This window comes from Seriola dumerili, unplaced genomic scaffold, assembly GCF_002260705.1.
Source record: "Seriola dumerili isolate Sdu_G_001 unplaced genomic scaffold, Sdu_1.0 BDQW01000025.1, whole genome shotgun sequence".
Taxonomy (NCBI): Eukaryota; Metazoa; Chordata; class Actinopteri; order Carangiformes; family Carangidae; genus Seriola; species Seriola dumerili.
In genome coordinates, this window is record NW_019174280.1 from 1,900,101 (window position 1) to 1,911,111 (window position 11,011).

At 40.8% G+C, this 11,011-nt stretch overlaps 1 protein-coding gene across 1 annotated transcript; it reads right to left on the minus strand.

Moving 5' to 3' along the window:
• Nucleotides 1–981: 981 nt before the first annotated feature.
• On the minus strand, nt 982–10,319 carry LOC111235338 (NACHT, LRR and PYD domains-containing protein 3-like). The gene is made up of 12 exons (XM_022763770.1): nt 10,239–10,319; nt 8,910–9,194; nt 6,387–8,178; nt 6,107–6,280; nt 5,844–6,011; nt 5,575–5,748; nt 5,307–5,480; nt 5,038–5,211; nt 4,301–4,474; nt 3,232–3,405; nt 3,050–3,096; nt 982–2,063 (listed from the first exon to the last, which is right to left on the minus strand). Exons 1-12 carry the CDS (start codon nt 10,249–10,251, stop codon nt 1,462–1,464), a joined length of 3,951 nt encoding a protein of 1,316 aa, XP_022619491.1. The 5' UTR covers nt 10,252–10,319; the 3' UTR covers nt 982–1,461.
• Nucleotides 10,320–11,011: the final 692 nt, after the last annotated feature.

An 11,011-nucleotide genomic window follows, 5' to 3' on the forward strand; every position in this document is an offset into this window, starting at 1 on the left:
AAGGATGTGAAAGAAAAAAAGAGAGAGAGAAAATTCAATTTTGTCTTAGACTGTACAAAAACATAGCACTTATTACTTTAACAAGTCCAGATTCACATCAGCATTGATCCAAAAAGGAGAATTTATGTCCTTATAGAAAATTTTTGTAGCTGATTTGTTATATCAACAGTTACCAGCAGCCAGAGGAGCAGGATGTCCAGCTGAAGTCCGGTCAGATCCATCACCTGTAACAGAGGTCCAGCCCAGCCAGGAGCGTCAAACAGGCTCTTTCATCAGCTAGTACAGTCAAGTTCCTGTCCCTGTCTCTGCTTCTTCAGCAGAGTTCACACAGTAAAAGCAGTAAAAACACAAAAACAAATACCTTTATTTGACAGGACAGTGTAGAGACAGAAAATTTAGGGACAAAGAGAAGGGGAATGACATGCAGGAAGAAGTGTGGCTGGCTGGGATTTGAACCAGAGACTCGCTGCTCAGAAAATGGCTCCTGAACCACTCAGATATCAGGACTCTCTCGGCTGGTATAGACTGGGAAAATTTATGAAGCAGCAGACACCTAAGTGAAATGTTGTTGCTAGATAACTGATTACTGTCATGTCGCTATGTGATTGTCACAAATCAGTAATGTTTTTTAATGTATTTATATTTTCATATTTATGAACATTTATCATACTTTTTTTCATTTTCATATTTATTGTTATGGTAATAGTAGAGCTGGACCGCTGCTCATTTCCATTGTGGCTTAACTCCTGTTGTGACTTTGTTTGTATTCATGTTGTGGCTTTTGTATTGTGTTGACCCGTCTGGGCCACTGTAGAAGTGGACTTATAACAGATTCAGTAGATTCACATGGATCACAGGTTTAGATTTGACTGGTTTTTCAGATTCAGCATCAGATTAAAAACAGTGGATCTGTAGGTCGGATTAATAACAGAAGCAGAAACAAATTTCTTTATTGATAAAGATTTTTCTGAGTGACCTGCATCATGGAGAATATATTCTGAGAGAAGAGGAGAGTCTGTGTCTTTCACTAATCATCAGATTTTACTTAGAAACTGTACAGTTTGATGTGAAATATATTTAGTTCATTTCCACTTTCTCTCAAACATTTGTGCTGATTTCTACATTTTTACAAATCAGGTGATTTTTTAATCCCAACATGGATTAAATCCTGAATCTACAAACTGAATATGTAAACATTTTAACTCCAATAATAAATCAGTTAAAATATGTTGCTGCCAGTAGAAATGTTTCCTTTACATTCAGGAACTGAGACAAAAAAAATGAGAATGAATGAAAATCATTTTACAAAAGTGTTGAAATGTTGATCATCAAAGTGATGAAATCAGACAAATGAATGTTTCGTGTCTGAGTCTAAGACAGATCTGCTTCACAGAGCAGTGTGTGTCATGGTGAACAGTCAACTGTCAGCAGAGTTTCTGTCCACAGCAGAGACTCTCAGACCTACAGACGACACAGACACACTGAGGAACCAGGACAGATCCTGAACCCAGGATACAGAGGTTGATTGAATGTGGTGTTGAAGGTGTGGAGGTGGATCAGTCTGTTATAGGAGACGCTGTAGAAGGACAGAGTACCAGCAGGACAGTCCACATACGCTGCTACTCTGTGACAAACGGAGGAGCAGGAGGAGGAGGAGGAGGAGGAGAAGGAGGAGGAGGGGGAGGAGGATGAGGGTGAAGGGAAGGAGACGGATTTTTGTCTGTTGTTGTGCCAGACAGAGTAACCAAGAACATCAGAGCAGCTCAGTCTCCAGGATTGATCATTTCCTCCAAACAAACATTCTTCACTGACTCTTTTCCTTCTGATTCTTCTGTAAATCACTGATATATGAACATCTCCTCTCCACTCGACCTCCCAGTAACAGCGACCAGTCAGACCATTTCTACACAGCAGCTGAGACCAGTAGTCCATTGGAACTGGTTGATCACGTTGGTTTGGATTAAATGCTTGTGTTGCCCTCACACATGTCACCTTCCTGTTGTTGTCAGAGAGTTTGAGGTTTCCATTTACTGTGTTTGTGTCCAGTTCCAGTTCACAGGCGTCTGATGGAGAGAACAAGACACAACACAGCTGCAGTTTATCATCTGTTGATTTATCAGCAACTTTACTGACAATTACTTAAAGTGAATCATTCAAACTTACATTTCATATTCAACTGTGAATAATGTTTGACTACATTTAAATTAAAATCCAACAATCCAGTTTTAACACCATCAACAGTTACTGAACATGAGAGTCAAGATGTCAGCAATGTTCTGCTGTTTTTCTGCTGTGGACCTGAGGATGACGGCTAATGGAGATCCACATCAATAAACACATGTAGTGAATAAAGTCTCACTAATGAAACTGGCTCATCTTCCACTGCAGCACAAAGAAGCTCTGAACAATCTGCTTTCTAAAACTGTTTCTCAGCTGCAGCCAGCTCTAGAAAACCATGTGTAGGCTGATCTGAGGTCTGTGTAACATGCACATATTCTGTTAGAAACACAAATTAATGTATGAAAAATGGAGCATGTCTGGTGTTTGTGAAAATGTGTCAAATATCTGTCCCCAGGTCTGCCATTTTCAACATCTTTGTGACATTGTGTTCATGACTTAGATTTTATTGATTTATTAAACACATCCAGAGAATAAAACTGAAAGCTTCCGGAACACAACTTATATCAGTCAAACCTGTAAAGTACAAGCTTACAAGCAGTACCTGAAGGCAACAAAACTCTTCTATAAAATCAGTGACAGTAAAAAAAAAGAAGAACAATGTCAGTTTTCTGTTGGCTCCACTGTTGATAAAACTGAATAATTCGTTTTTGTAGGATCACTGCGTTCAGTTTGTTGTGATTGTGGATTTGAAATTGATTGATTGAATTCTAACATCTCTCCAACCACACTGACAAAAAACAGAAGCTGAATCCTGAATGAGACTCTGTAGAAACTTTGTACTTCAGTCAAGATGTAAAAATCCAGTGGAACATGTGCAGCTGTGTTCTCATGAATCAGAGTTTGGTGGAGAATCAGTGAAAACACTCACACTTCCTCAGACCAGGTCTCACTCTCTGTGGTCCACAATGGTCCAACCTGGAGGAAGAAACAAAGTCAGAATCAACTTCATCCACCTTCACTCATATCCACCATGAAACATGAAGCAGAGCTCCTCAGTTAGAGAGATAGAGAAACAGTGAAAGCTGCTGTTGTCTGTCCATCTGTCCATACCTGAGAGTGTCCAGTCTCCAGTGTGGATCCTCCAGTCCAGCCGACAGCAGCTTCACTCCTGAGTCTCCTGGATGATTGTAGCTCAGGTCCAGCTCTCTTAGATGGGAGGGGTTGGAGCTGAGAGCTGAGGCCAGAGAAGCACAGCCTTTCTCTGTGACCAGACAGTATGACAGACTACACACACACACACACACACACACACACACACACACACACACACGTACACACAAAATCATGTTTCCAAAAGGTCATGTTGTGTCCAAAAGCAGGTTGATTCCTCACATTTATGTTTATTATTTATGTCCCCATAAAATATGTAACTACAATTGCACTTAGTATAACACATTGCTCCGCTATGGCAAAACATTTTCTTCCAACAAATTGTGTAAACTCATGATCTCAATGCCATAAATATGCTTGACTTTTCACATCAAGATCCACAGGCTATTTCCTGAGAAATTGACACAAATGTTGAAAAATGCCCTACCAGGAATACACATAGAGTGGGACAATAAAAATGATGTGTTTTAACAGTGGGACCAACCTGCGCCTAACCCCAGTCACTGCAGTTGTCGAGTGTTTTTTTCTCACCTCTATTTAACCAGGAAGTACCTTGAGATTAAAATCTCCTTTTCAAGGGAGATCTAGCCAAGATAGCACACCATTATAAGGTTCCAAAAACTATAGATTAGAGCATATCAAATACAGACAAGGAAGAATTAAGAAAAAGGGAGCATGTTAGGAATAGGCAAGGACACAAGCATCCTTATCCCATCCCCTACCCACAGGAATGCCCCAAGGACCACTCTTATATGGGCCACCACCTCCTTGGGTCCCATTATACACTTGCATGGCTTCTCATATCGCTGCTATGCAGATGACTACCAATTCATAGCAAAGGTATAAATGTCAAAGTCTTTGTGCTAACTTTCTCCCACAGGTGACAATCTCCTGAGTATGGATATGTCTTCATAACAATATTACTACTTCATTTAATGCAAGATCATGAAAATAATTTTTAAAAAAACTTACATTTAACTTGAGTGTTTACAAAAATATGAGTCTGAACCTGAGAGTTTCCAGTCTGCAGTGTTGACTCTCCAGTCCAGCAGACAGCACCTTCACTCCTGAATCCAGCAGGTTGTTTTTACTCAGGTCAAGCTCTATCAGACTAGAGGACTGGAAACTGAGAACTGAGGACAGAGCTCCGCAGCTTCTCTCTGAGAGTTTACAGCCGTTCAATCTAAAGAGAAATCCCAGGAAAGACACACAACACAAGTAAATCTACACAGAAGGACTTCAAACAAAGAAAATCCTCCTTCTGGAGTGGCCCAGTCAGTGCCAGACCTTAATCCAGTACACATGCTGTAGAATGACATAACAAGAACCGCTAACACCCGACATCCTAGGAATATGGTTGACGTTAAGCACTTCTGTCATGAAGAATGGTCCAAATTGTGCAGGTCTGATCAGCAGCTACTAGAAGGGCTTGTTTGGGGGTTTTGGTGCCACAAGGGGTTCAACCGGTTACGATATCCAAGAAATAACTTACTTTTTCCACCAACATTGTGGATGCTTTATGAGTTTCTTCAACAAAGATAAAATATTATAATTGTTTATGTGATATTAACATGAACGCACTGTGTTAGTTTATATTTGTGACTTTGGTGAAGATCAGATTACATATTATGACCAACCAATGCAGTGAACCAGGTAATTTTAAGGCTTCAATTACCTCTTTTATCATTGTATTTTAAGTAAATAACAGCTCAGTGAGTCATAAAAGCAAAACATCTGAATATTAACCTGAGACGTTGTATTATGCAGTGTGGACTCTCCAGTCCAGCAGATAGCAGCTTCACTCCTGAATCCCGGAGGTTGTTGCTACTCAGGTCGAGCTCTCTTAGACTAGAGGACTGGGAGCTGAGAACTGAGGACAGAGCGTCACAGCTTGTTTTTGAGAGATAACATCCACTCAGCCTGGAGAGGAATTCCAGAGAAACAATTCACATTTTGCCTATTTTAATTAAATAACACTTTATTGAGTCATACATGAAAAATACCTGAACACTAACCTGAGACTTTCCAGTCTGCACCATGTATTCTCAAGTTTAGCAGACAACAGCTTTACTCCTGAGTCCTGCAGGTTGTTTCTACTCATGTCCAGCTCTCTCAGTCTAGAGGACTGGGAGCTGAAAACTGAGGACAAAGCTTCACAGCTTTTCTCTGAGAGGTTACAGCAACTCAGTCTGAGGAAGAATTCCAGACAAACCATTCATATACTGAATATTTCAAGTAAACAACAGCTCAGACAGTCATGAATACAAAAAGCTAAACACTAACCTGAGACCTTTCAGTGTACAGTGTGGAGTCTCCAATCCAGCAGACAGCAGCTCCACCCCACAATCCTGCAGGTAGTTGTTACTCAGGTCCAGCTCCTTAAGACTAGAGGACTCAGAGCTTAGAACTGAGGACAAAGTATAACAGCTCAACTTTGAGAGGTCACATCCAGTCAACCTAAAGAGGAATCCCAGAGAAAAGCATTCACATGCTGAAAATTTAAACTAAGCAAATGTCAGCGAGTCAGAAATACAAAACAGCTGAAATCTAACCTGAGAAATTTCAGTCTGCACTGTTTATGATTGTCAAGCAGCAGGTTGACTCCTGAATCTTGTAGGTTGTTGTCACTCAAGTCCAACTCTTTCAGTCTAGAGAACTGAGAGATTAGGACTGAGGACAGAACGTCACAGCTTTTGTCTGAGAGGTTACAACCACTCAGTCTGAAGAGGAATTCCAGAAAAAACATTCATATGCTGAATCTTTTGAGAAAGTAACTACTCAGAAAGTCATGAATACTGAAAAAATTAACAATTACCTTAGAACTTCCGTTGTACAGCATGGACTTTCCAGTCCTGCAGACAGTAGCTTCACTCCTACATCCTGCAAGTTGTTGTTACTCAGTTCCAGCTCTTTCAAATTAGAGGACAGGGAGCTGAGAACTGAGGACAGAGCTTCACAGCTTCTCTCTGTGAGGTTACAGCCACTCAGTCTGAAGAGGAATCAGCAAAACAAAAGAAACCAATTTTAAAAATGTGGATTTTGTCTCGACAAAAGATGAAGACACAATTAATCTGGATGGATACATGGGAACGTACAGAGCCTTGTTGGAAGCTTTGATCACTGGCAGAAGCCTCAGAAGAGCCTCCTCTGAAGCAGAGTATTTCTTCAGGTCAAACATGTCCAGATCTTTTTCTGATGACAGTAAGATGAAGACCAGAGCTGACCATTGAGCAGGAGAGAGTTTCTCTGTGGAGAGACTTCCTGATCTCACGTACTGTTGGATCTCCTCCACTAGAGAATGATCATTCAGTTCATTCAGACAGTGGAACAGGCTGATGCTTTTCTCTGGAGACAGATTCTCACTGATTTTTTTCTTGATGTACTGGACTGTTTTCTGATTGGTGTCTGAGCAACTTCTTGTCTGTGTCAGCAGACCTCGTAGAAGAGTCTGATTGGACTCTATTGAAAGACCCAGGAGGAAGCGAAGGAACAAGTCCAGGTGTCCATTTGGACTTTCTAAGGCCTTGTCCAAAGCAATCTGATAAAGACGTGAGAATTTGGATTTGTCTCTAAATAGTTCAGACCACCATGTTGCTTCTGACAGCAGATTGACTCCAGAGTTGATGAAGGTCAGATGGACATGAAGAGCAGCCAGAAACTCCTGAACACTCAGATGGACAAAGCAGAACACCTTGTCCTGGTACAGCCCTCTCACCTCTTTAAAAGCTTCTGTGAACACTCCTGAGTACACTGAGGCTGCTGTGATATCGATGCCACACTCTGTCAGGTCTGATTCATAGAAGATCAGGTTTCCTTTCTGCAGCTGCTCAAAAGCCAGTTTTCCCAGAGACTCAATCATTGTCCTGCTCTCTGGACTCCAGTGTGGATCTCTCTCAGATCTTCCATGATACTTGATGTTCTTCAGTTTGGACTGAACCACCAGGAAGTGGATGTACATCTCAGTCAGGGTCTTGGGCAGCTCTCCTCCCTCTCTGGTTTTCAACACATCCTTCAGAACTGTAGCAGTGATCCAGCAGAAGACTGGGATGTGGCACATGATGTGGAGGCTTCGTGATGTCTTGATGTGGGAGATGATCCTGCTGGCTTGTTCCTTATCTGTGAACTTCTTCCTGAAGTACTCCTCCTTCTGTGGGTCAGTGAACCCTCTGACCTCTGTCACCATGTCAACACACTCAGGAGGGATCTGATTGGCTGCTGCAGGTCGTGTGGTTATCCAGAGGCGAGCAGAGGGAAGCAGTTTCCCCCTGATGAGGTTTGTCAGCAGCACGTCCACTGAGGTGGACTCTGTAACATCAGTCAGGATCTCAGTGTTGTGGAAGTCCAGAGGAAGTCGACACTCATCCAGACCGTCAAAGATGAACACAACCTGGAACTGATCAAACCTGGAGATTCCTGCTTCTTTGGTTTCAGTAAAGAAGTGATGAACAAGTTCCACCAAGCTGAACTTTTTCTCTTTCAGCACATTCAGCTCTCTGAAGGTGAATGGAAATGTGAACTGTATGTCCTGGTTGGCTTTGTCTTCAGCCCAGTCCAGAGTGAACTTCTGTGTTAAGACTGTTTTCCCAATACCAGCCACTCCCTTTGTCATCACTGTTCTGATTGGTTCATCTCCCCCAGGTGAGGCTTTAAAGATGTTTTCACATATGATGGCTGCTTTTAGAGTTCCAGGTTGCCAGGATGCTTTTTCAATCTGCCTGATCTCATGTTCCTTGTTGACCTCTCCTGTTTCTTCCATCATGATGTAGAGCTCTGTGTAGATCTCATGTAGAGAATTAGAATTTCCTGCTTTTGTAATTTTCTCAAACACACTTTCAAACCTCTTCTTCAGGTTGGATTTGAGTTTATGCTGACACTCAGCAAGAATCGCTGAAGGGATAAAAATTACATAACAATGTGAGTCATCAAAAATATTGCCAGATAAGTGTGCACATTTCTAACTTTAACTAAACAAATTTGCCCTCGATCAAGATACTGTTTGTGTCATGCTCCAAGATACAACCTATAGCTTGAGGTTATCCAGCATATTGCTTCACTGTGACATTCAAGCAAAATCTTTCCTTTGTTTTTTTTCACAGATTGAAAGGCTGAAGAGCTGGTTTACTGATCCCTTGCCTGGAGTCAAAGCACCAAGACCCTTTATCTGCTCCCCAGTTGACACACACCCAACCCTTGGGTTCAGCTTTTCAACAATGGTTCACCTAATAGGAGCTTGCTGTTGAGCTCCCTTTATCAGGCCTGGCTCCAGGTCAGTCAGGTCAGTCCAGTCTGCCTAATCCAGGTGAGATAACCTGCTTCCAACGTTCATACATTTTAAGGGTTCTGAAATCATTCTTGGTCTGAACCTTCACCTGGAACTAATTTGTCTTGAGTACCAGGAGCTATTACTCTAACAATACAGCTTCCAGTGTCACTGGGATACCCAACCCTCTCCACCATCTTAAGGTGGCATTTTTTTTCAACAGCATTTAATATCTGCATTTCCATTATATCTGTTATCATTGTCATATAAATTATAATTTCATTGTCTGAAAATGACATCTGATGCATGACTGTGTAATATAAAACTTTTTGCTTTGTCACATCCATTGTTTACTGACCTGCAGCTTCTGTGGTGGACTTTGATAAATTCTCTACCAGGTCATTCTTTTTCATCTTCCCTAAAACCATTCTGACCACCTTAATAGTGTTAATACAGTAGGCCTGGAACATCTGGTCCACTGTGTTCATCCGGTCTGCATTTTCTAGTCGACTCTCTCGGATTGCCTGGAAGCCTTGCAGGACCCCCTGCTCCCGCAGGTACCACTTGAATTTTTTGAAGTCCTCTTCTCCCAGATCCTCCAAAGTTCCCAAGAGAACCTCTTTAGGTGTCACCATTTTTCTCCCTGCCAAGATTCAAAAAGTGGTCTTTTAAGGTACCTCAATTAATTTTAGTTTTTATAACAACTTAAAGAAAGTAAGAGTAAGATTAATGATCGGTGTCAAGAAAATTGAGTGAAATGTGTCCGGTATGCTGCACATAAGTAACTGACAATTTGGTGTATAAATTAGACATTGTGCAAGTCCTGTTTGACTGTTAATGTGTAATGTATATGTGAGGAATCATTACAGGCCTGGGAATGTATTCTAAGATATCACATGTGATATGAGACTGATCATTGATCACATAATGGCAGAATGTACTAAAACTGGTTACAGTTTTTTTAGTGTTTGCATTTACCAGATACATTTTACCCATTGTAAACTCTTAAAAAAATGTCTGCAATGACAGAAAACTGGTAAAGGTGTGATGAATTACATAAGTTTAAATGAAGTTTCGAGGTGAATGTTTGAATGAGTATGGGGTTGAATAGAGATTGAAGATGCTTACCCCTTACCTTAATTTACCTGACCTTACCTTACCTTAGACTACACCCTGTATCAACTGCAAGAGCATCCCCTAGGGTAAAAGTACCCCTGGTTGGAAATCCCTTTCTTTGTTTATGTTGTAATATGATGCAGTTTTCTAAATAAAGTTATTTTTCATCAAATTGAAAACACAACAAATTAATAACACAACTTAACTTACATGCAGAAAATGTGATGCCAGGAAATATTCCACTGTAGGAGCACATAAATGAAATTTGGAGAAAAGAGGCACCCAACAGCCCCAGGGCCCCAATAGAAAAAGTGTTAGATACCTACATATATTTGAGGGCATTTAGTAAAAAATGTCTCTACTACAGTTTGTCCTTCAGAGATCACTGACAAGTTTATTTTTAAACTCCTCAAATCATCGTCCTTTAACTCCAACAGAAGTTCTTCAGAATATTTTTCATATTAAACCTCCATTAGGCATTATAAACGTTTTTATTGCAGTCCATTCAAACAGTGATACAACACGATGTGATCACCGTGATCCTATTCATCAGACATTGACAGATTCTCACCTGCTGAACTCATTTCAGGTCGATTTACAGACGTTTTCCACCTTCATGTAGAAACATTTGGAGAGAAGCTGCTCATTCTCCAGCATCAGTCGTGGTGTCTATGTGTGTTTGATCTCAGGTGGAGTCACATCCTCATCACTTCAGAGTACAAGTCTAAAAAACATCAGAGTGCTGTCAAAACCAGTCTAACTTGTGGAAGAAATCCAGTTAGTGTCAAAGAAATCACATCAGATGGTGTAGTTCTACAATCTGTCCACTAGATGGTGGCAACTGACCATCTAACGAGCTAACGATCAGCTCAGTACAGAAAGATGTGACAGAGGAGCTGTCACATTCAGGTCTCAATGATGATCCCTGGGTGGGACTCATCAGTTCTTCAGTCCTAACCACTAACAAAGGGGAACCATTCTTTTTCTGTCAGGCTTCCCAGCTGATAAACTCCCTGCTCCAGACCCATAGGCCTTTTATTTCTGTAAAGACTTAGTAACAGTAGTTGTATTGTTGCAGTTAATACTATAATGTAACAGTAATCAGGAGCTAAATTTCAAGAACCATAGCAAAGGGTCTGAAATACATTTCAGTTTTAGCTTTGATTTTAGCAACATAACCTAATGTGAAAAAAATTGAAGGGGTCTGAATACTTTATGAATTCACTGTGAAGGGCTGATAAAATATGATGCACTGTTGTAAACCTATAAAAGTAGAGACATTGAGCTGTTGATTCAACATGAAAATAAGAAGCAAACACTTTGATAACTGAGTTGAAGTGGTTT

Bases quoted from the DNA above. Each gene is read 5' to 3' on its own strand.
- LOC111235338 (XM_022763770.1), bottom strand. The intron at 8,179-8,909 runs GTCAGTAAACAA...TTATCCCTTCAG, and splicing joins GTCCACCACAGAAGCTGCAG to CGATTCTTGCTGAGTGTCAG. The intron at 2,064-3,049 runs GTGAGTGTTTTC...TCTCTCCATCAG, and splicing joins GAGACCTGGTCTGAGGAAGT to ACGCCTGTGAACTGGAACTG.